At 37.8% G+C, this 26,216-nt stretch overlaps 1 protein-coding gene across 1 annotated transcript in view; it reads left to right on the plus strand.

The window, feature by feature from the left end:
* Positions 1–6,718: 6,718 nt before the first annotated feature.
* LOC133615988 (exostosin-2-like) overlaps positions 6,719–26,216 on the plus strand; it is a 37,168-nt gene continuing 17,670 nt past the window's right edge. Inside the window, exons 1-9 of the mRNA XM_061974940.2 lie at positions 6,719–6,849; positions 10,761–11,103; positions 11,180–11,403; positions 12,798–12,887; positions 15,794–15,910; positions 18,632–18,827; positions 18,920–19,059; positions 19,143–19,236; positions 26,047–26,178. Of these exons, the coding sequence (XP_061830924.1) occupies positions 10,789–11,103; positions 11,180–11,403; positions 12,798–12,887; positions 15,794–15,910; positions 18,632–18,827; positions 18,920–19,059; positions 19,143–19,236; positions 26,047–26,178 (1,308 nt within the window). The 5' untranslated portion in view covers positions 6,719–6,849; positions 10,761–10,788. The remainder of the gene's footprint in view (positions 6,850–10,760; positions 11,104–11,179; positions 11,404–12,797; positions 12,888–15,793; positions 15,911–18,631; positions 18,828–18,919; positions 19,060–19,142; positions 19,237–26,046; positions 26,179–26,216) is intronic.

The following is a 26,216-nucleotide window of genomic DNA, read 5'->3' on the forward strand; positions in this document are numbered from 1 at the left end:
ATGTATTGAAACGGATGGTTGTAGTGTGGAGACAGGTAGCGAAAACGAAATTGAAGAATATTGAGCCATATCGGTTTGAACCGTATGCCAGCGAAAACGACACGACAGCCAGCGACACGGGAGAAAGCGAGTACGAATTCGGCGATCGCCCTCTAACCAACGATTGGTATGTGTTTGTTTGGCATTAAAGGAAACTAACAACTATGAACTAGGTTTACAGCATATGAAATACATTTGGCAACAACATGCACTTTGAGAGTGCAGACAGCCCAATTTTCATCAATTAAAATATTCTGTAGACATACCCTCATGTCAGCAGGCCAGGGAAGCTAGGGTCGATATTCTTCTCTTGATCATCTTCGGGACGGTGTGAGCCAAGACATCCAGGGGGTTTAGCTCGCTCGTCTGCGGGAACAAACTGCCACCATTGCTTGCCGTGCTACCGAGGTCCTTTGTCCCTGAATTGCTCACACACTCCGGCAGATTCAATGGGGGTCTGGCGGCAGATTTCTTTGACTTTATCGTTGGAAATGCATCTGCTTTGAGTGTCGCAGGATATCCACACATTCTTGCCATCTCTGTCGTAGCATAGCTTTCGTCGGTAAAGTGTGCGGAACAATCGTCCAATTTCTTGCCACTTTCGCATCTTTGGGCCACTGGTGCAACTTGAATCCGTCCCTGTTCGTGTTGTTACACCCTCCGACAACACACCGACGAGGCATGATGTCTCCAAGGTACGGAAAACAGTCGAAAAAACGGAAAATAACAGAGCTGATTTGACTCGGTGTTTGAGAAAATGGCGGATTGCTTCCTGATGCGACGTCACGTTGTGATGTCATCGCTCCGAGAGCGAATATTAGAAAGGCGATTAATTCGCCAAAATTCACCCATTTAGAGTTCGGAAATTGGTTAAAAAAATATATGGTCTTTTTTCTGCAACATCAAGGTATATATTGACGCTTAGTAGGTCTGGTGACAATGTTCCCCTTTAAGAATGATACATATTTTCACATGAGAATCTCCAATAACGTCAGAAAAAAATCGCTAGTAGGGATGGGTACCGAGTTTGGTACTTTTATAGGTACTGACCGAAGTCAGTCAGTATTATATTATTAATATTGTTTAAAACAATACAATAGAATGTACTACTAAAAACTGCAATAGTTTTATGAAGTAATGTAATAATGTATAATATTTACCTTAGAGAGTGGACTTTTATGGTATCTCTTGCGAGCTGCTTTTCCATCAAACATATTTTCATGGATAAATGTTCTTTGTTTAAAAATGATTTTAACAGATTAAGCTGGGGTTATTTTAGTATGTATGGACTCATTCTGCTTCAGTGCTATGCTTGCACTGCTTCGCCAGGTCAGGTACACACAGACCTCAGTAATGTTGCTCCATGATTTCTTTCTTTAATTCAACGAATATCATCTGCTTCTTCTCAGCGCTGTCCTTCCCCACTCACGTGCTTTGTTCCCATGCAAGTAAACAATGAATGTGAGTGAGTTTGCAAGGGAAACATCTGATGTTTCACTTGCAAACTTCAAACGGGGTTCATTGTGACATTTGCAAGCAATGGGGAGAATCCACATTTTTGCTTGCAACTTAAAGCATAAAAATTAGCTGAGGGACAGCTCCTATTCAAGAAACTTGTAAGCCCAGGTACCAATATATTTGATAAGCGCTTTACACTGAGAACCCATTATCCATTCACACACCGGTGGTGGTAAGCTACACACTTTGTATCCACATCTACCTTGGGGTAGACTGATGCAAATGTGGCAGCCAATTCGCACCAACGGCCTGGCCTCTCCGCCCTCCATTAAAACTCAATTCACACCCATACACCAATGTGGGCTGCACTGAGGACTAGGAGGCCGCGGCAGTCACAGGGACTGTTAAAGTTGGGTTTAAAACTACCAAACCCTCCAGTTTCTGGACAACTCGCTCTACCATAAATTGATTAACATGGACCCCGACTTAAACAAGTTGAAAAACGTTTTCAGGTGTTACCATTTAGTGGTCAATTGTACGGAATATGTACTGTACTGTGCAATCTACAAATAAAAGTCTCAATCAGTCTAAAAAAAAACCCTCCATAGACACCGCCACCCAATATAAGTGGCAACACTAATACTATGTACTTAGTACTTTGTTTTTGAGGGCACATATTTTGACAGTGTAGTGCTGTCCCAAATCCGTTTCTGTCCTTGTGCACACACCGAAGATGACGATCGCAGTAATCATCCACTTTTTTTTCCTTCTTCTTCTTCTCCCCTTCTAAATTGTGAATTGCAAGCGCTCTAGTTCGTCCCTACCATTCCACTTTCTAGCCAAAATGGCGATTATTGAGGGTGGTTAGGCTCCAATGTTGCACACTCGTGGGTGTAATTTGCAGTGGGGGGGAAAGGGGGCTTGTACCCAGCACTTTTTCAAAAAGCAGTTTTTATCCCCTGCACCTTTTAAGGTCCAAAAATGTCATGCTATTGAATGGAGACAAGTCAAACACTAGCGCCAGGCGGGAAAACGGACGCTCCATCGCAGGCTTGTCCCTTTCGACTGCTTGTTGATTGGCTTTCTAGGGCTGCCTTCTTGCCAACGTGACAATGATTGACAGACCACGCAATCAGATATTACAAATAATTAAGACGTATTAAAAAAACCCAAATAAGAGCAGTTAGGTGCACCACTCAAAGGTAGTTATGTTGTTGACTAAGACTTGCCCTCGGCGAATAAGGACGCAGATTGCAGAGAAAGTTTTTGCCATTCTTGGTATCAGAAAGTATTAATCTTGGTTGCAGTGGGCCTGGTTTGAGTCCCAGGCAGGGCATTAAAACAATCTTGAAAAACCCAAGCAAAGTTATTTATTTCATTGTTATTTCGTACAAACTCTAACTTAGTGAACAATCACTTATAGTACTCCAAAACATCTAATCCCTTCGAAACGCGCGGTGTACGCGAGCCAGCCACTTCTGAAATCCAAAGTTGGTCCCTGGTTAGGCTCTGACGTTGCACAATCACCATGTGGGCCGTGTTAAATGCAGAACCCGGGCACTTGCCGTACTCCTCCAAGCCTTGGTACGGAAGTGTGCGAGTTGAGACACAGCCTAACGGGACTGACATTTGGGCACTCTTGGGCACATTATGTTTGCTCAGGCCCCCTCTTTGCCAAATAAATGATTACAGTGATATTGCCAAATGTATTTTTCTGATGTACTTTTTGTATATGTTTACTGCTTTATTTGAGCTATGTTTACTATCTCCTACCCCGCTCATTCCCATGTAGACTGTTACACGCCACAGGAAAGACGTCATCTGACTCTCCATGGCTTTCCGGTCATCAACCGCAACCCCCGGACATGTGTTTGTGTCGACATTCTTGCCGCAATAAACCCTTTAGCTCGTAGTTGTCTTTCACCCCTTAGCAACCGTACCCCTCTTTTGAGGCGTTTTACTAACACGAATGCTACCGTAATCGCGCCATATCGAAGAAATCCTCTCCCGACCGTGCATCCTCCAATTGTCCCCACCATGTAATTTTTCTCATTCTCAAGGTGCTCTCAGACATGACGGACGTCAGGTGTTTTGCTTCCCTTTAATCTGGTTCGCCTCGTTCTTCCTTGAGGTTGGACTGCGTGGATAAATGAGCGGGCAACAATTCTACACACGTGGCAGACTATCTTCCATATGGGGGTTAACAAGAAGGCTCACTACTTACATTATTTATTACCATAAACTGTTTTCACTTTTATTGCTGTATTTGATGGTGTTGTTATCCTTATTGCTATTGCAAACAGATTGGTTTGATATCAGTGTTTTTTTATTTTTTATTTCATTTGATAGTGAATAATTTTTTAAAACATTCCCAGTATAAGAATTGTGATTTTTTTTTTTTCTGTTTAAGTGGAAAGGTATTTGACAAACTGCCATGACATTTTTACTAATGTTCCGTAGTGGTGAGACATTCTGCAGAATGACCTTTTGTGCAATGCCCAGCCCGGAGTCGCCATGGTGATGTGTACAGTTTTTGTTGGGAACCAGAGTTTTTACTCGAATCTTGCCAGATTACGGACACTGCACAGATAATCTTGCCAGTCCCACTTGTCTCTCTATCTCTCACACACACACACACACACATGCACTTTGGTTACACACCTGTTTCGTAGTTTAGCTTTCAGCCAGTCAAAGCAATGTGTACAGCACCATTTTCTGTGTCTAATTATGTAAGCAGATGTTTAAAACAAATAATGAATTCCAATAGTCATGTAGAGAGCAACTATATTTAAAAAAAAAAAGAGAGAGAAAGTATATCTCTATATTTAAAACATCAGTATTGACAGAGTATGAGAAATAATTCATCAGAAAATTATTTATTTTAACTTGTCAAATTCCCAAATTGGTCTATAATGAGCTCGGAATATTTCCAAATATGTAGTGTCCATGTTTACCTGGTCTGCTTCCTTCCTCTCCTGTCCCCAATGAGAATGTATGTGATCCCTTCCCTTACTGAAACTTTGCCTGTTATGGAATAAATTACAAACCATGAAAAGAATGCTGTCTCCGTCTCACGTATGTTTTCCCCCACTTTTATTTACAAAACCCAAAACCAGTAAAGTAGGCACGTTGTGCAAATCGTAAATAAAAACAAAATACAATGATTTGCAAATCCCTTTCAACCAATATTCAATTAAATACACTACAAAGACAAGATACTTAACGTTCGAACTGGAACACTTTATTTTTTGCAAATAGCTCATTTGGAATTTGATGCCTGCAACATGTTTCGAAAAAAGCTGGCACAAGTGGCAAAAAAAGCCTGACAAAGTTGAGGAATGCTCATCAAACACCTATTTGGAAAAGCCCACAGCTGAACAGGATAATTGGGAACAGGTGGGTGCCATGATTGGGTATAAAAGCAGCTTCCATGAAATGCTCAGTCATTCACAAACAAGGATGGGGCGAGGGTCACCACTTTGTGAACAAATGCCTGAGCAAATTGTTTAAGAAGAACATTTCTTAACCAGCTATTGCAAGGAATTTAAGGATTTCGCCATCTACGGTCCGTAATATCAAAAGGTTCAGAAAATCTGGAGAAATCACTGCACGTAAGCAGCAAGGTTGAAAACCAACATTGACTTCGATCCCTCAGGCGGTACTGCATCATAAACCGATATCAGTGTGTAAAGGATATCACCACATGGACTCAGGAACACTTCAGAAAACCACTGTCAGTAACTACAGTTGGTCGCTACATCTGAAAGTGCAAGTTAAAACTCTACTATGCAAAGCGAAAGCCATATATCAACAACACCCAGAAACGCCGCCGGCTTTGCTGGGCCCGAGCTCATTTAAGATAGACTTATGTAAAAGTGTTCTGTGGTCTGACGAGTCCACATTTCAAATTGTTTTTGGAAACTGTGGATGTTGTGTCCTCCGGAACAAAGAAGAAAAGAACCATCCGGATTGTTCTGGGTGCAATGTTCAAAAGCCAGCATCTGTGATGGTATGGGGGTGTATTAGTGCCCAAGGCATGGGTAACTTACACATCTGTGAAGGTCTAATTAATACTGTACATACAGGTTTTGGAGCAACATATGTTGCCAGCCAAGTAACGTTATCATGGACGCCCCTGCTTATTTCAGCAAGACAATGCCAAGCCACATGTTCCAACAGCCTGGCTTCATAGTAAAAGAGTGTGGGTACTAGACTGGCCTGCCTGTAGTCCTGTAGTCTCCCATTGAAAATGTGTGGCGCAATGTGAAGCCTAAAATACCACAATGGAGACCCCGGACTGTTGAACAACTTAAGCTGTACATTAAGCAAGAATGGGAAAGAATTCCACCTGAAAAGCTTAAAAAAGTGGTCTCCTCAGTTCCCAAACATTTACTGAGTGTTGTTAAAAGGAAAGGCCATGTAACACAGTGGTAAAAATGCCCCTATGCCAACTTTTTTGCACTGTGTTGCTGCCATTAAATTCTAAGTTAATGACTATTTGCAAAAAAAATAAGTTTCTCAGTTCGCACATTAAATATCTTGTCTTTGCAGTCTATTCAATTGAATATAAGTTGAAAAGGATTTGAAAATCATTGTGAATTACACAAAGTGCCAACTTCACTGGTTTGGGGTTTTGTAATTCAAAAAGTGTAAGGGTGCTTTTATTCTATTTAAACGCTGCAGAAATGAAAATGAATGGATCTAAATGTGCTGTACTGTGTCTACAATAATTTAATATTAAAAGACTATGCATTTTTCATATAGATTAATTAGCACTATGAAATGACCAGCTGATAACAAAAAACACCAATGTGTCTGTCAGCTTTGATCCCAGTTAAGTAGAACATCTGATTAGAGTATAATCAAAATGTTGCTTCTATACAGAAACAATTTGAAACGTGTTTCAAATGTGACGTGCGTCGTCATAAACTGCTGTAATTACACGTATTTATACTCCACTAATGAAATGCACAATATTTGCATCTAAAAAGGTGTGTCAAATTTGGACGTTTGAGTTGTTGCCACTAGAGGGAGACAACGCCTGAACTCCAACGCGAGCTTCACGGCACTTTTCTTTTTTCAGCACTTTATTTAAAAAAACTATATGATACAACACATACATCATCCTTCAGAACAGAAACAATATTAACACAAATCTGTATAATTTTCCAAATGTGTACATAAAAAAATATTTCCTTTAAGGCTACACGACAAAATACAAAGAAGCGAAATCAACTTCCGGTTACCATTTCCGGAGGCTAACGCTGGTATTTTGCTAACGAAACATCTCAACTGTGGCTACGACCATGAATTAAAACTGGAGTGTCCAGCTAAGTCCCAGAAAACGTCTCGGTAGGTAAAACGTCGTCACGGTAGCAATGGGAATCTACGGTTATTGCCATTTTCGCTCATTGGTAACGTTACTTCAAGATGACATTCAGTTAGCTAATGTAGCTAGCTGTGTTTGCTAGGCTCGCTTCTACTAACCATAACATTGCGACACCCAGCTGTAATCAAACATCGCCCTTGGTTTTAAGATACTAATGTTTAGATTTGTGTCTCGTCAAGATTGTTTTCCTTAATGGTTATGTGTACATTTCAGACCATTTAGTAAATCACTGCAGTCCATCTGTTTTTGTAAATTCTGACAGAAGATGGTTCAATCACTAGGTATTTGACGTTTATCAGCAGATGTGATGCTCACAAAAAGTAAGGGATATATTCTGTTGTCGGGGTATACTTTCAGGATCAACATAACATGCACGATAGATAAATGCATACTGTATGCCTGTGTGTAATCTGGTCCATTATTAGATCGGTGGTTTTCAAATGTATCCACTAGTGATGGGTTGATGAGGCGTCATGAAGCGTTTCGACACATTGCAAAACTGTATTGATACTGTGTCGATACTGTGTCACTAAATACTGACATCTGCTGGACATTAAAAATCCCTACAGGCAACCTATGGACCGACTCAACTGACACTGATTTTATGACCTAGTATATACAATAATATAAACCAAGTCATTGTATTTCATTTAGGATTATTTCATATCTTCATTTAAATAAAAATATATTTTTTATCTTTTTTAGATACAGTCAATAAAAAATATGAACATGGAAATCTAAGAGAATGTGTTGTGAATGAGGATGCTTGTGGACTGGGATTTTTTTAAATTAATTTTTTACACATTTTTATTTAGAAAAAACAGTTTTTCCAACGTATTCAATTTTAGACGATTTCTTTCATTGATTGAGACTTTTATTAGTAGATTGCACAGTGAAGTACATATTCCGTACAATTGACCACTAAATGGTAACCCCCCAATAAGTTTTTCAACTTGTTTAAGTCGGGGTCCACTTAAATTGATTAATGATACAGATATATACTAACATCATAATACAGTCATCACACAAGTTAATCATCAGAGTATATACATTGAATTACTTACATTATTTACAATCCGGGGTGTGGGATATAGAGGGGGGGGGGGGGGGGGGTTAAGTTTGGTTGTTATCAACACTTCAGTCGTCTCTTCTTAGTTATTATTTCTCCGGCTGTAGAAAAGACCCGCTCACAGGGCACAGAGGAGGCGGGAGTGCGACACAGTTCGCGTATCGGTCACATGACCAAAACAGCTCATGATCGGTCACGTGCCTTTCTAAAAGCGGTACGCGCACCGACACAGGGTTTCGCTCTATGAGCTCGACGCATGCGCCGACGCATCGGTGTTGCCGGACCCATCACTAGTATCCACCAAGTACCACTTCAGAAAACTCTTGGTTCTCCAAGTGCCATCATAGTGACCAACATTAAAACACAGTGGCGTGGTAGGCCTAAGTATTCACTAAAAACAAGGTATGTTTTAATTTGTGCTCCCTCATGATGCATGCTGCAATTAGCCAATTAGCAATTCGTACTGGTCATTATTAAGAGACAACCGCCACCTTTTCCCATCACAGCCTGTAGCTACCAACGACAGAAAACCGTCTTGTCAGTGGAAACTGGAAGGAACAGCTAAAAGAAAACAGCTAAAATGATCAATAAAGCAAACTATAACCTGCTACCCAAGAATGTACAGCATTCTTCTCAACAAAAGAGGAGAAATATAACCTTAGAGGAAAATCTAATTTAAAACATTTGTATGCTCGTACAACACTAAAAACCTTTAGTACAGTAATCTATTTATTTGTATCTGCACCTTATTGTTCTTTTATCCTGCACTACCATGAACTATGGTATCATGCAACGAAATTTTGTTTTTATCTGTACTGCAAAGTTCAAATTTGAATGACAATAAAAGGAAGTCCAAGTCTAAAACCTTTAGTATATCAGTATGTGGAATTAAATTATGGAACGGATTAACCAAATAAATCAAACAAAGCACCATTATGATTCAGTTTAAGAGACTGTTCAAACTACAAGCGTTCACAAAGTACACAGAACAAGAATTATGATAAACATCTTGAACCCTTTTTTTCCCCCTTATTTATTTCTTTATTGAAACAAAGATTCTTTATGTATTTAATATTTCTATGTTTACTATGGTATATTATTTATTTATAATTTATTTGTTCACTGTTCTGTTACAGAGAACAAGGAAATTGGATAAAATTGATATGAAAGCTCTGCTTCTTCCTATTCCTTTTCGGATGTGCTGTAATGAAACAACTGGAAATGTGTGATGCATTACATTGTATCGTATGCATGTTCAAAATAAACTGAAACTGAACTGAACGTGTATGTACGCTACATATGGCTACCAGAAGCACTTGCAAACTTTTTAAAATGATTAAAGTAATTTGTATCTCTTTAAACATTTTTATGTCATTGGTTGATAAGATATTGTGGGTAGTATTTCATGTTTTTAATATCTAACAGACTGGATTCTATGTTTATGTTATGTTCTACATATAGTTTATTCAATGTTTAACAGTTGTGGTCTCCCATGGCCTTGAAGGCATATTTTTCACGTGCAGCTTTCTGTGCTATAGTTTGTTTTTGTTTGCATTTGTTCTGTGTGTTGATTGGCTGAAGGCTTGGAAAGGGCGGATTTAAGCGGCGACTGTGGAGAACATTTGGTTCCCACACGTGTTGAGTGATAGAAATGACGGAGTCAAACGGTTCTGTTTGTGTCTTAATGATTTATTTTGGCGTTGACTTTGGCCTACAGTAGTCTGATTGTAACGATTTCCATTGAAGTCTTTAAACTAGGGGTGTAACAGTACACAAGCATTTCGGTTCGGTACGTACCTCGGTTTAGAGGTCACGGTTCGGTTCATTTTCGATACAGTAAGAAAACAACAAAATATACATTTTTGGGTTATTTATTTACCAAATTTGCAAAATCTTCCACCAAAAATATTTTTCTTAGTGGAATATTTGATGTGAAGTAATGGGAACCTTGGATAGGTCAAAAATTCATAATAACATTGATTTTGATTCAATATTATGTTTTGAGCAACGACAGTTTGAAAGAAAAAAAAACAGCTTTGTTTTATTAGTCAACATTGCAACTTTTTCTAAATTATATTTAACCTTTAAGCTTTTTTATTTCACTTTTGTTATGTTTTTGTTTATTTTAATAGTATTTTTAGAATGTGCCGTGAGCCTTTAAAACATTAGCTGTGGGCCGCAAATTGCCTCCGGGGCACACTTTTGACACCCCTGCTATAGATGATAAAAAATTAAATCTGATAAATCTATGGATAAAAAGCATGCGCGTTTATCATAACTCTCTCGCTCTCTGTCTCTGCCCCTCCATCACAAATGCTGCTGCGCGCACAATTTGGTTTGTTTTTACCCCCTTCTTAACCCTGAACGTACATTGAAAATACATGCAACCCTAACTCAAAATGCTGGACATTTGAGGCATTTAAGAAACTCCGCCCTGACAGTTCCGCAAAAGAGGACATGTCCCGTGAAAAGAGGACGTGTGGTCAGTCTATCGTAGCCCGTTAGCTGCTAGCATGCCGTGTGTTGTGCCTCGGTGTGCATTGTTTACACAACGTGCGTTACGCTACTCAATACGTCCGTGTGGAAACTCGTTCGGTACACCTCCGAACCCGAACACCGTACCGAAACGGTTCAATACAAATACACGTACCGTTACACCCCTACTTATAACGGTTTGAGTCACATCGTACAATAGTAAATTAAGTGATTCTTTAGCATACCACTAAATGGAGCCTGTGTACCACTAGTGAATGAGATATCCCTAATTTTTTGTGAGAACTTTATTTTCCATGTGTGTGATTTCAGTGGCTGAGTCGACAGGCAGCAGGCAGACATGTATGCCTCCAGTAAATACAGCACCCGTGGCCCGGCTCTCATCCCGCGCATGAAGACCAAGCACCGCATATACTACATCACCCTCTTCTCTGTGGTGTTGCTTGGTCTTATTGCCACTGGGATGTTCCAGTTCTGGCCTCACTCCATTGAATCCTCAGCTGACTGGACCGTGGACAAACGCAGCGTTCATGATGCTCCTCTGGTGCACCTCCCAGTCTCTAGCCCCATTCCAGAGAGAGGGGACCTCAGCTGTCGCATGCACACTTGTTTTGATGTGTACAGATGTGGCTACAATCCAAAGAACCGAATTAAAGTAAGTCCTGCACCTGTCCACACTTGGCTCACCCCTTTTGAGATTCGTCAGTGATGATTGTTGTGTCTATGCTTAGGTTTACATCTACCCGCTGCAGAGGTTTGTAGATGAACTTGGGGTTCCAATCAGCAGCACTGGACTATCACGAGAATACAACGATCTACTTAGCGCCATCTCGGATAGTGACTTCTACACCGATGATGTCAACAGGGCTTGTCTTTTTATCCCATCAACGGACGTTCTCAACCAAAACTCTTTGCGTATCAGAGAGACTGCACAGGCTCTGGCAATGCTACCCAGGTAAATTTCAATGTTGTCATTTGTCTGCTCAAACAGCTAACAATATTATGTAGGTGTCTTAAACCATATTTAAATATTAAGGTCTTTAAGACCGATATCTAACTAAAGGTATAATGACTACCGTACTTTCCGGACCATAGGGCTCACCGGATTATAAGGTGCATTGCCAATGAATGGTCTATTTTTCATCTTTTTTCATATATAAAGCGCACCGGATTATAGGGCGCATTAAAGGAGTCATATTATTATTATTTTTTTCTAAATTAACTCTTCCCTGTGGTCTACATAACATGTAATGGTGGTTCTTTGGTCAAAATGTTGCATAGATTGTTTTACAGATCATCTTCAAGCCGCTTTTTGACAGTCGCTTCAGGATGTGCCGTTTTGTGGGCGGTCTTATTTACGTGGCTCACCTTCGGCAGCGTCTTCTCCCTGTCATCTTTGTTGTAGCGGTCTAGCGTGCAAGAACGGGAATGGAAGAAGTGTCAAAAGATGGAGCTAATTGATTTAATGACATTCAGACTTTACTTAAATCAATATCGGAGCAGCATCTCCTCATCCGGAAACAACAACAACGCAGGAAATGTGTCCCGTAAAAAAACGTCCGACCGAGGCTCTCTAATAACCAAAGTTCCTTGGGTGAATAATGTCAACCCACTACACCGGTATGTTTTAGCGCTTTCATGGTGAGTTTACTGACAAATATAAGTAAGAACTTTACACTACTTTATATTAGAAATGGCAACAGCAGAGCATGAATGTCCCATAACAAGACGATAGAGAAAAAGAAGAAGCTTATCGACTACGGTACGGACTACAAAGGCAGACGCGTTAAATTTTACAGGATTTATGCCGATCACAAATACAAATCAGCAGGTACCAGAAGGTAAGAAAAGTTGCTTTTGCATAATATTGCGAAACAAAACGCCAGATAATGTCTTACCTTATACACACACCATAATAATACTGGTATGTTGAAGCGCAGTACAATCCATCAAGCGGTGCAGCTTCATAGCTTACCAAAGTCGTACTAAAACACGTCGATAGATTTTTGAGAGCCATGTATAATGTTCTATATTTACAATGGAAAATATAAAATGTTGGTGTTTACTTGCGTCATATTGTCATCATATTGCAGTATCGCTTATGTTTGACTGCCATCTACTGGTCACACTTATCGTTACACCATGTACCAAATAAAATTATTTGAGGTCGGTAGGCAAAACCAGAATTATTCTGTACATAAGGCGCAGTTTCGTGAAAAAAAAAATATTTTAAGTGCGCCTTATAGTCCGGAAAATAAGGTAATTAAATATTTGTTATATATTGTTTTTGTATATAGGTCAAATGATGTTTCTCATTGCACTGATCGTCTGGTATTATTTTTTTTTTAGGTGGAACAAAGGAATGAACCATCTACTTTTTAACATGTTGCCAGGGGGGCCCCCAGACTACAACACTGCTTTGGATGTTCCCAGGGACAGGTAGCTACATCATGAACTAGCATTGTTTTATAGTCAGTCGACCATCTGGTATTGTTTATAGCATACAAGACTAAACACTGAATTTTGATGCATTGCTTTGAATTCACAAACAAGCCAATCGCAAGTGTACATATACTCATGATAACAAATGTCCGATTAATTTATTTGAACTTTTCTTAATTAAGCAAATGTTTCATAAGGTGCAGGTTAGGGCATGGGGAAACAATTTCAAAAGCTCAATATTAGCCTGCTTTTTCCATTCTAAACCTAGTGTGTTTGGTGTCATTGTCCTGCAGACCTGCAAAAATGTACGCATTTGTGTATTCTATTTTAACCGTTGAATAGGCTTAAACCATTGTACATGGTGTGACGTGCACCTTCAAAAAAGTCGAACCTTGCCGACTGTAAAGGCATTGATTGATTGGTTTGCTTGTAGTGGAACATTATTTCCTGTGTATTAGGGATGTAACAATAGACAATATTTATGATGACCTTTGTAAAACTCCCGATGGTTAGTATTACAGTTTTAAATTAATATGATCGAAAAATTCTGATTGATAATCGCACTTTGATAAACTCACTGACTGACTGGCGCAAGCTTAATTGCTAACATAAATATGAGACATTAACGTCTTTCCCCATTATGAAACAACATAACCAAATCTAAACTTAAATAAAAATATTACTGTCTGAGCAATGAAGATATACAATTGTACACACTGAACATACAAACTGTGCTCTTTTAGGGCAGTGTGCTCAATCTATTGTAACTCCCTGTCGTGTCAGGTCTGACATGTTCTTGTGTTTCTTAACTTTCTGTACTTGTTTCTTTTCCGGCGCTCTGATTTCTATTCACTCTGGTTTCACGACTCTGGCCTGAGCGCGGTTTCCCATCACCTGTCCCTGATTGGCAACCTGAGCACAATCAGGATTTTATAAGCCAGCCTGACCTGCAGTCAGGGCTGGAAGATGGTCTTGGTTATGGACAATGTTACATGTGTTGTTGAACTCCTGGTTAAACAATTAAATACTTGTCCTACCTGCACATCGCCCTCCTGTCTCCTGCATCTTGGGGTCAAAATTACAGCAGCAATGCACACTCATGACATATATATATATGAGGTGTTTTTATGGTGCGTTTAAGGACCGCTGCACAGAGTAGGACACCATAATGTATTTTAGTTATTTGAAAAAAAGACTTGGTCAAAAGATTTACATTAAAAATACAGTGATAATAACTGATCATTTTGGTCATAATAACCCTGATATGGAATTTTCATATGGTTACATTCCTACAGTGTATACAACTCGTTCAGAGGGCATACAGCCCACCTCCTCTAATTTCAGATCAACATTATCAATAAAAATGACTTGTAACTAGTGCTGTATAGAAAATATTTTTTTTAAATCAGATTAATTACACTTTTTAACTTGAATTAATCATGATTAATCACAGGTTATTACTCACTTGCGTAATTTAAATTAACTTAAAAAAAAATAATATTTGGACACATGCAATTTTAGTGAGAGGATGTCATCCAGGAAATTAAAAAAAATGTTTGCTCAAAACTTGCAATCAATTTTATCTAAAAGACTCACCAAGGTGTATTTTGTAGTTATAATTGCCAGCGAGCACACCAGTAGTCTCCTCACTTATCTTTGCACTGACATATCCATTGACCTGATCACTGACGGTTTAACAATTCCCGTCGCCTTTTAGAATGTTGTGATTAATCTACGTATATACATGATGAAAGCAATATTGTTTGTGATTAATCGAATGAGTTAGCTTATTATTTTTGACAGCCCTACTTGTAAACGTGTCAGTTACTTTCAGCTGCAATGACACTCCTGTGCCCTTTTGAATGCCATAGTTTTCTTGCGACAAAGGACGCCGACAAGCTAAGTTGTCAACGAGACTTCTGCTCAACTCTGACAAGGAGCTATATAAGCAGGTCAAATTGAAGTAAAAAAAAATTGACTGTAATGTTGTTACTAATGACTAATACAAATATTTGTTTTTTAATACATACAAATGTTTTTTTGCCTTTTTTAAAAAAAATACTATTGTAAAAATGAGTCTGGTCATGTTGGAAAACCGAGTTGTGTCCAAGTTTCAGACATCCAGCTGTTGATTAGAGGTGAAGTTGAAGAAATTTAGAGGGAGGTCTGAAAGTCTTTACTTGGACTCCTCCAAACATATTTTTTGTCATTATGTCCAAAAATAGGTAAAGTTTTGTTCATAAAACTTGAGTGAATGTATGTAAAGTCTGACCAGAACTCTATGTGGAGGAAAACAAAGTACGGTACATGCTTACAGTAAGTGGAACAATAGCACAGTAGTTATGAGCTCATATGTTTAAGTGTCTGATAGCATCCTCAGATGATCTCCTTTGACTGTTGTGTTTAAAAATATATACTATTTATGTATATAATAACTGATTGTACAGTATGGTTCAAGGCATGCCGCTAAAGAATGATTGATTGTTGATTCATGTGCGGACCCTAATGTGTTGCACAAGTAGAACACACATGTAATAAATCACTTCCAGAATGTGAAATATATATTTACAAATAGCTACAAATAGATATCCTGTACATTAAAGTGAAATTTGATGGCATATGTGAGACCACGAACAATATATTCAGATGTAAGGAATTTCCTGCGCTTCTCCAGAGAGTCTGTTTGTCTTGGATCCTAAACATAACCAGCTGTGGTAAGATTTTCATTTGTATTTGCCCTTCAGTCATTTTGCCTTTGAGCTGGAATACCAAAAAACACTTCACTCAAACTGCCAGTGGTCCATATACATTTTGTGAAAATGGGAACAAATGGAAGACATGTGTTTTTGCTTTTTGTGTGTGTTTAAATGTACCAAATGTAGAGTTATTTGTCTTACTCTCAGAGCGCTGCTGGCGGGTGGTGGTTTCTCTACCTGGACCTACAGACAGGGTTATGATGTCAGCATTCCAGTTTACAGTCCTCTCTCTGCTGATGTGGAGCTTCCTGAGAGACAACCAGGGTGAGCGTTTTACTCATACAGTGGTACTTGTGTACTTCAGTTTTTTTCTTGACTTAATGAATAATAACAAATAATGACAAACTGTAGAATATTGCCAGCTTGACCATGTAAAGTTTTGCCCTAATCTATATTCCCTGTTAATATAAATGCAATTTATATTTTTACATGAGCACATGCAGTAAACTAATCAGATGAGATTTGACAGACATGCAACAGTCTGAACATGTTAAGTACATTTTCCTCGTGCCTAGTTAAAGTTGCTGCTAAATGTGTTTTACATGAGGATATGAGTGTGAAATCCTGTGAATGGTTGGTTGCTTATATGTACCCTGTCATTTACTGGCGATCAGTCCTCAGTTGGGATGTCCTGATCAGTGTTTTATCTTGCTTATTCCGATATGCCAGCTATCCCTGAGTGAGATTGGACGATGATGATACCGATACTAATCACATGTATTAAATGCAATTTTTTAAATGTATTTATGGTATCCTGCAGTGATAAAGAAATTACTTGAAATTGATACTTAAGATACAAAGAATTGCAGGTGTTTCTTTTCTGTAATAGAAGTGATTATTATTAGCTTTGAGGAGCGGCTCCACACTCTAAATGGAGACACAATTAGTTGCTAGCTGCAGGTCAGCCGGGGAAATACAAATAAATACAGTGTCAGCCAGAGGGAACAGCGTTTGTAATTGGCAATTAAAAAAAACATTAATCAGTAGGGATGTAACGGAATCAAAAATCTCACAGCACGATATTATCATGGTATTAAGGCCATGGTACGATATTATTGTGATATATGTGCAAAAAAAACAACATTTTTTAAAATGCCATACTGTGTAAAATGAAGTGGCAGGATTACTGTAATTGACCGCAAACATAATGCTAATATGTTTTAATCATATTTATTTTTAAAAATATGTATTTTTAGTGCAAATAATTGTGCAGGAGCATCCACTGTTTCAAGCAAATATTAAATAACACTTACAGTTGAGTACCTCTATCGTGACAATGTAAACATTCAGTGTAAAACAATGTTCACTCTAATGTCTTTCAACTTTTATTTTCTGAGAAGCAGTATCCTCCACAGTGGATATGTTTATATCAGTTTGGAAAATGCTGTTTTTCAGAAAAGCTAACTAACAATTTAACTTTTAATAATGTAAATACCCCACAAACTGATGTTTAGCTTTGCTGTTTTCCAATATCTTTTCTGGTTGACGGTTTATGATGTGGCGACTTGTCCAGCCTCCACGGTGCCCGAGTGCAGCACCATCCCCCGCGACATAGAGAGACAAGCAGTAGAATGGATGGATTGAGGATTTATCAAGTAGATTTTCAGTTTACTCATATTTCCTTGAGTGTACAGGTGTCAGTGTAGCGTGAAAACGCTTGAGAAGAAAGTAGTGTGCGTTGCTTTGAATAACACAGACTCCCTTACTTCAGTCAAAAAGGGTATGCTTTCATCAGAGTTTGTCTGTTTGTTAGCAACATAACTCAAACAGTTATAGACAGGTTTTGATGACATTTTGATGTCCAAAAAAACAATTTATTTTATCTACTACAAACACACTTCACTTCCTGCTTACGACCTTCCATGCCCCCGCCTTGTCGACCCCGCGCTGCGCAAAGGGTTCTGGTAGATGTAGTCTATTTTAAGTCCCAGTCGACGCTAGAGTGTTGGAAAAAAACTACACACCAAGTTTTTGTTCTATGTCATCACGTGTCAAGGCATTATTGTGAGGACTTTGAAACCGAAATACCGCGGTACCTACAACACCATTACATCTGCTACAACACCTGTTCAGTGCTAGACTGCTTCATCCCAAGTGCAGGACTAATAGACTAAAAACTCCTTTGTCCCACACGCCATTAGACTGTACAACTCCTCTCTGGGAGGGAGGGGGGTACTAGGATGACAGGGGATGCAAAACGATAACAGTGCAATAATTCTTCATAACATGGTCACTACTGTCTAGTTTCTCTTCTTATATTCTTATTTTACTGTTATATTGTTATTCTATTGTTGCTTTTTATTTTCATTCTATTGTAATATTTTTCTATTTTGTTTCCATATATACCCCCATTATTTACTTTTTACTTTTTAAATTCGATCTCAACTCTGTACACTGCTGCTGGAATTTTAATTTTCCTGAGGGAACTCTCCTGAAGGAATCAATAAAGTACTATCTATCTATCTCTCTCTTTCTCTCTCTCTCTCTCTCTCTCTCTCTCTCTCTCTCTCTCTCTCTCTCTCTCTCTCTCTCTCTCTCTCTCTCTCTAATAATCAGCAATGGCGATCTCAAAAATACTGATACTGATCGGTGGCTGATTGATTGGCACATCTCTAGTCCACTGTGTACTCTGCCTCTGTTCAAAGTTGCTCTCTTGTTCAAAGTCAGCTGGGATAGGCTACAGCTCACCCGTGACCTGAAGCAGTAGAAAATGAATACATGTTCAGTTTTTATATCACAGCTAGGTAAGATGCCTGTACTCAACTTGATTTATGGTGTATTTTAGTCAAAAAAAACTTCCTATAGTTGTTCCCAAATAATTATAAAAGCCCCTGAAATGAACAGGAAAAACTGGGAACAAAAACAATTAAGTCCAGAGACAACATGAAAAATTTGACTCCTCTGAAGTCATATGTTGTTCATGTCCATGTATTCGGTGTCATGACATGTGCTCGCACGCCAGTCACTATCACTTGCCATTTTCAGGCCTCGCCGCTTCTTTATCCTGTCCTCTCAAACTGCCATTCACCGAGAGTACCGGGCTGAACTGGAACGCCTGAAGGAAGAAAACGGCGAAGCTCTGCTCCTTTTGGACAAGTGTAGCAACCTCTCTCAGGGAGCTGCCGCGACTCGAAAGCGCTGCTACAAGGGGCAAGTGTATGACTATCCGCAGATCCTGCAGGTGGGACGACAAACAACGGCATTAAAACATTTTGAAAATATTAATTGTCATATGTATCTATAACACACTATGTTTGCTAAATGTCTATATAGGAATCCTCCTTTTGTGTGGTCTTAAGGGGGGCTCGTTTGGGTCAAGCTGCTCTGAGTGATGTTCTACAAGCGGGTTGTGTCCCCGTCATCCTCGCTGACTCCTACATTCTTCCTTTCTCTGAAGTTCTCGACTGGAAAAGGTCTGGCCAATTCAATGTTACTGCCATTAAGCGAGAAAATAACTTGAGTCATTATTTTGTGATCATTTATTTTTCTGGCATAGAGCATCTGTGGTTATTCCAGAGGAGAAGCTGTCTGAGATGTACACTATCTTGAAGAGTATTCCGCAGAGACAAGTAGAGGAGATGCAGAGACAGGTATGTAGTCTTTACCCTCCTCCATATATTGTATTATAATCTTCATTTTTCATTCAGTTGGATTTTGATAAAAGTAAATTTGACATTTTCTGACTTTTTGTGCTGTTAATCAGTTTTGCCAGCAGAGGGCTCAATAGCCTTTGCATTGAAAGTGTTGCATTGCAGTCATGTGCATCCATACAACTATTTTACTCTGAATTAATGTAAAGCTGATCTTAAGCTAAAAATAGAAAAGTTGATGACAGCCAAGTCTAACTGGCTCAGTAAATTCCAATTCATACAACTTCACAGCTAGTTTTAATAACATTTAACTGTACACAAACGAGTGCTTATTTCCTTGAAGTTATAATCATGAGGTTAACATAAACTGGTTGTCCAGGCAAACAAATCCAATGTGTCTGCTTTTGGTGTAAAGATTTTGACCACAGGTCAAGGTAACATACGAATACATGCACAGTAATGCATAATTCCTAGTGACCAGCTGACTTGGCTTCGCTGCTGTTTTTGATTAAGTCCAAATCACTAATGATCGCCTGCTTCTCGCCACGGCTCACTCAGTGGCTTGCAGCGCACTTCTTTAGGTGCAGTCATCTGTCACACACTTGACAAGTAGGCTTAAACAAAGACTTCTGTACTCCAAACTGTTTCTGCTCATGACTTTGACCTTTGGTCTAATGATTTAAATAGCAAAAGAGAAAATACATTGCTTTGGACTGTTATTAAAGAGCCTATTATGTGTTTATGAGATTAATCTTGATTGTTTTTTTATTTGACCCTTTAATAAGTGATAAGTGTAATAAGATAAAGATAAGTGATAAATACATTTATCTGATAAAGATAAGTGTATTAATTATGTTGCCATTTTTTTATTTTATTGGCAATTTTTTAATCATCAAAGGTTAAAGAGAAATACACATGCAGATTAAAAGATACATTACAAATATAGGGGAAGAAAGACCTTTTTCATCCCTGATCATAACAGTTTCTGCAAGCAATGGGGGAGGAAAGGGGTGGGGGTGCATTCCCTCGGGCTAGCACAGTTTTCTTACAACCTCTTCTCAGTTGGAAAAGAAAACTTTCATCACTGGCTGATTTATGAACTGTTGGCATTCCCCCCTTGGGATTAGAAAGCCTTTTTGATTTTTCTCATTGCTCCGTAAAAAATAAAAGCCAGTCTAACTTATTAATATGACACTCGGACATGTGGTTTAAACAAATGGTTGCATGGTCACCAGACACAATCAGCCTTCTTTAAACATTGAGACCACAAATTCGCCAGCAGTTTGAACGGTCAGCCAAATTAATAAAAAAAAGGTTTTCTCTCATTTTTTGCTTCTAGAAACGACCCCCAAAATAAATCCAAACATACAGTATATTTACCGCCTATAGCAGTAACTGCACATTAGGGATGTAATGATAAACAGTATTAATGATAACCACAGTAAGTTCAGACGGTTAGTACTGCCGTTTTAAATTAAAATTATCGAAAAACCGTGATTGATAGCCGTACTTTGATAAACTAGCGCAAGCTCGCTAGCTATCTTAAATACAAACACAAAAACAAAAAACAATAACTTATGTCCTTCCACATTAATAAACGACATACCATAATCTAAACTTGTATAAACACATTATGTCTCGGCAACTAAGATATTCAATTATGCACATTGAGCCTACAGGCCGTGCTCTCTTAGAAAAAACGATCGATCTATAAGCAGAGGAAAATTACAGTGTTTTTGTTTTGTTTTATTTTTAGCGAATACACAGGGTACGAAAAGCATTTAGACCTCTTTAAATTGTTCACTCTATTTCATTGCAGCCATTGGCTAAAAATAAAAAAGGTCATTTTATTTCTCAATAATGTACACTCGGCACCCCAGAAACAGAAATGTATAACTTTTTCAAATGTATTAAAAATTACAAAAACCCGAAAAATCACATGTACCGGTACATAAATATTCAGACCCTTTGCTCAATTCTTTGTTGACCTTTGGCAGCAATTACAGCCTCAGGTCTTTTTGAATACGATGCCACAAGCTTGGCACACCTATCTTTGGGCAGTTTCGTCCATTCCTCTTTGCCCATTCCTTTATGCAGCACCGCTCAAGCTCCATCAGATTGGATGGGAAGCATTGGTTTTCATCCAGGATATCTGTGTACATTGCTGCAATTATCTTTGCCTCTATCCTGACGAGTCTCCCAGTTACTACTGCTAAAAAACATCCTCATCCCTAGCATGATGCTGCCACCACCATGCTTCAGTGCACTGCAAAAAATCAGTGTTCAAAAACAAGAAAACAAATTCAAAAATTAGGGGTATTTTATTTGAACTAAGGAAAATTACCTGCCAATAGAACAAGAACATTTGGCTTGTCAAGACTTTCCAAAACAAGTAAAATTAGCTAACTTCAATGAACCCAAAAATACCTTAAATTAAGTATATTCTCACGAATAACAAGTGTACTTTTCTTGGTAGAAAAAAATAATATGAGACCTTTTTGCTCAATATGTTGAAAAATATTCTTAAATTAAGTAAATGCTAGTGCCATTATCTTGACATAATGATATGCGCTCGGCATTACATTTTTTGAAACCAGCAAACCTATACTAAAAACTAATTTATTGTTCTTAATGGAAAGGCAACAAGGCAACCGCTTGTTACTCTCGGGGTCTACTAGCCGCTCAGGCAAATCATATTGTCTAAAAATGCATTTTTCCATCGATAACATGACATCATCGCGTCAATGCTCTTTCAGTCAATTAGTGCGCATATATACAGCCCGGCCCCCGGCCAAAAAATGTTTAATTGTAATTTTGAAGAATTCATCTGAATGTGCATGAACTATTTCTGTTCAAAATTGTTAGAAATGTCACATGTTAAATGTTTAAATATTAACTGGCAGTTTACTGTACTGTGCCAACTGTACTACTTTATGAGTACGTATTTTCTATTGTTTCATTTAAAATAAAACAGCAATGTCCATTTGGCTGTCATCTGTTTTTAATTATGAGACACAATTGTGTCAAAGTCATGATTTTTTTTTCATGCTTGAAATAAGAAATTATTACTGTAAAAAAGTAGTTTTATACTTGTGAGTGTTGATGACACAGCTTTGCAACACTTGATATTCTAGTTTCAAGCATGTTTTACTCAATATAGGTCATAAAATCTCAGCTACAAGCTGTAATATCTTACTGAGATAATTTAGGACCAAATCCCTTAAAACAAGTAAAACACTAACATAAAATCTGCTTAGTGAGAAGAATTATCTTATCAGACAGAAAATAAGCAAATATCACCCATTATTTGAGATATTGAATCTTACTTAGATTTCAGTTTTTGCAGTGTGTAGGGATGGTATTGGCCTGGTGATGAGCAGTGCCTGGTTTCCTCCAAATATGACACCTGGCATTCACACCATAGAGTTCAAGCTTTGTTTCATCAGACCAGATCATTTTGTTTTTCATAGTCTGAGAATCATTCAGGTGCATTTTGGCAAACGTTTTGCTAAGAAATAGCTCCCGTCTGACCATTCTACCACACAAGCCTGATTGGTGGTTTGCTGCAGAGATGGGTGTAAATTCCATTCTGGAAGGTTCTCCTCTCTCCACAGAGGAATGCTATAGCTCTGACAGAGTGATCATCGGGTCACAACCCTGACTAGACTAAAATGAATGCAGCAATGTACAGAGACATTCTGGATGAAAACCAACGCTTCTAATCCAACCTGATGGAGCTTGAGAGGTGCTGCAAAAAGAAATGGTTAAAACTGCTCAATGATAGATGTGCCAAGCTTCTTGCATCGTATTAAAAAACAAAATTGAGGCTGTAATTGTTGCCGAAGGTGCATCAACAAATTATTGAGCAAAGGGTCTGAACTCTTATGTACATGTGATTTTTGAGTTTTTTAAAATTTGAATAAATTGGCAAAAAAAAATAAATCGACATTTCTGTTTTTTTCTACCCAAATGGTGTGCTGAGTGTTAATTAATGAGAAATAAAATAAACTTTTTTTTAATTTGAGCTAAAGGCTGCAATGAAAAGAGTGATATATTTAAAGGGGTCTGAATACGTTCCATACCCACTGTATATTAACAAAGATGAAGCTGTCTACAACAGAAAGTAAATTCGTGTGATGTCACATAAACCAGACGTGAAGCAAAGTGAACAATCAATTTGCATATATAAATAAAAAATAAAAAAACTTTTACAAATTTAAATGGGAAAACATTAACATTTAATCACCCAAATAAAAATCAGGGTCTTAAGAATCTAGAGCAATATTTAATGTCACTTCTGCCAAGAAAGTATAATGTGTCAATGTATTATAGTTATATTTAAAAAAAAAAAAAAAAAAACTTAATTAAAAGATTTCAGTGTGTGTATTTTTTTAGCACAATAACTGATCCCGCAATAATGATAACCGTGATCATTTTGGTCACAATAACTGTGATACGAAATATAAATGTCGTTACATCCCTACTGTCAAACTATACTGTACCATACAGTCAAAGTGTGAAGTTCTATTTTGGTCAAAATTGCTCTCTCGTGATAGTCTAGAGAGAATACGAGCACACACCCTAAGAACAAACAGTTGAGTCAGCAGAACAAAACATTTTAGACACATACACTCACTCCAATGTTTTTGTCATACATACTGTATGTCATTCAACTATTGCTGAGTTTTTTCAACTTTCAAAGTTTTCTTTAAATAATGCCCCCTGCAAATTATTTATCTCTAATTTGTCTTTTAGTATGCCATTTCAAAGATATGACAGGATTTGTATTATATCACAGATAAGTTCATTGTCTTTTTCTATTTTATTTTCAATATTCAGTATACTCATCGAAATCAATATGAATAAAGTACCGGTAAAACAAAATATAAATTGTTCCTCATATTGGCATGAATTAGAAATGTTAGTACAATGTTGCAATATTTGATGGGTATTACTAAAAAAAAAACGGTTATATCAGCGTTTCTCAAAGTGTGGGGCGCGCCCCACTGGTGGGGAATAGAGACATGACAGGTGGGGCGCGAGGAACGGGAGGAAATTTCACTTTAAATTTTTTTTTTAAATTATAATATTCTTAGATTATTTTTTTTTTACTATGCTTTCATTTTCTATACACACTGTAAATCACTTTGTGATTCTGTCTGTGAAATCCGCTATATAAATAAATGGAAATTACCGGTACTTATTTTTACTGTAGGCTTTATATTTCTCGGTACGAGCGAAAGTTTGACAGACATAGCAACAGTAACTAATGGGGGCGGGGCTAAGCGGAACAAACTTTCGCGCGGATGGGTAGCAGGCTAATGTGTGGATCACAATTACACAATTATATACATTTGTGACTCGCACCTCAAAGGTCGTCGAGCCAGAGCCAGCGCCTGCAGAGAAACAAAAATCTGACGGGCACGCACTGTGTCATTCACCGGGAAGCACTCGCGTCAAGGCAGCTCAGCCCCGAACTCAATGAGGTTTTAACATGTTGTGAGCGCGGTAAATTTGATCAAAACACGACCACTGAAAGCGCGACTGTTCTCTCCACTGTGTGAGGAAATGGGAGCTGATCATACAGCCGTGCTGTTTCACAGTGAAGCAAGGTGGCTCTCGTGGGGGAAAGTGCTGTCACTTGCCCTGTCTTGCCAAATGCATAGCTCCTCCTTTTTTTTTTGCAAAGATTGCAAAGTGGCACTTTTATTGTATTTATTATTGAACTTGATGCAAGTTATAACACTTTTTTTGATTTATTATTGAACTTGATGCAAGTTATAACACTTTTGTTTTATTTATTATTGAACTTGATGCAAGTTATAACACTTTTTTTGATTCATTATTGAACTTGATGCAAGTTATTTGATTTATTTTTGAACTTGATGCAAGTTATAACACTTTTATTTGATTTATTATTGAACTTGATGCAAGTTATAACACTTGTTTTATTTATTATTGAACTTGATGCAAGTTATAACACTTTTTTTGATTTATTATTGAACTTGATGCAAGTTATAACACTTTTTTTGATTTATTATTGAACGTGATGCAAGTTATAACACTTTTTGATTTATTATTGAACTTGATGCAAGTTATAACACTTTTTTGATTTATTATTGAACTTGATGCAAGTTATAACACTTTTTTTGATTTATTATTGAACTTGATGCAAGTTATAACACTTTTATTTAATTTATTATTGAACTTGATGCAAGTTATAACACTTTTTTTGATTTATTATTGAACGTGATGTAAGTTATAAAACTTTTTTTTATTTATTATTGAACTTGATGCAAGTTATAACAGTTTTTTTTATTTATTATTGAACGTGATGCAAGTTATAACACTTTTTTTTATTTATTATTGAACTTGATGCAAGTTATAACACTTTTGTTTTATTTATTATTGAACTTGATGGAAGTTATTTTATTTATTATTGAACTTGATGCAAGTTATACCACAGCTGCACAGTTATTTTATTTATTATTGAACTTAATGTTATTTTATGTTATTGAGTTCGAATGTATACAACTTGATGTTCAATAAATTTGAAAATGTTAAAGCTTGGCATTAGCGCTCTGTTGGGGTGATGGGGGCAGGTGGGGCTTGAAAACTCCCCCTTGTCCAAAGTGGGGGATGACAAAAAAAGTTTGAGAACCACTGGATTAATTGAGTCCTATTAGATGTAATAACATAGTAAACATAATTAATTGTTGTTGTTTTTATCCCCCACATTCTTTTGTTCACTGTTTTTGTGTTGTTTTGTCATGGTAACATTTGAACAGACCACTTGAATTTTTTCCGTAGGCACGTTGGTTCTGGGAAGCTTATTTCAGCTCCATGAAGGCTATAGGCTTGACAACGCTCCAGATCATCAATGACCGCATCTACCCATACGCCGCACTCACCTACGAGCAGTGGAATAATCCACCTGTGGTGGTAGGTAACTGGTCCTTTTTGACTTGCATCTTAATAAT

This window comes from Nerophis lumbriciformis, linkage group LG15, assembly GCF_033978685.3.
Source record: "Nerophis lumbriciformis linkage group LG15, RoL_Nlum_v2.1, whole genome shotgun sequence".
In the NCBI taxonomy this organism is placed as follows: domain Eukaryota; kingdom Metazoa; phylum Chordata; class Actinopteri; order Syngnathiformes; family Syngnathidae; genus Nerophis; species Nerophis lumbriciformis.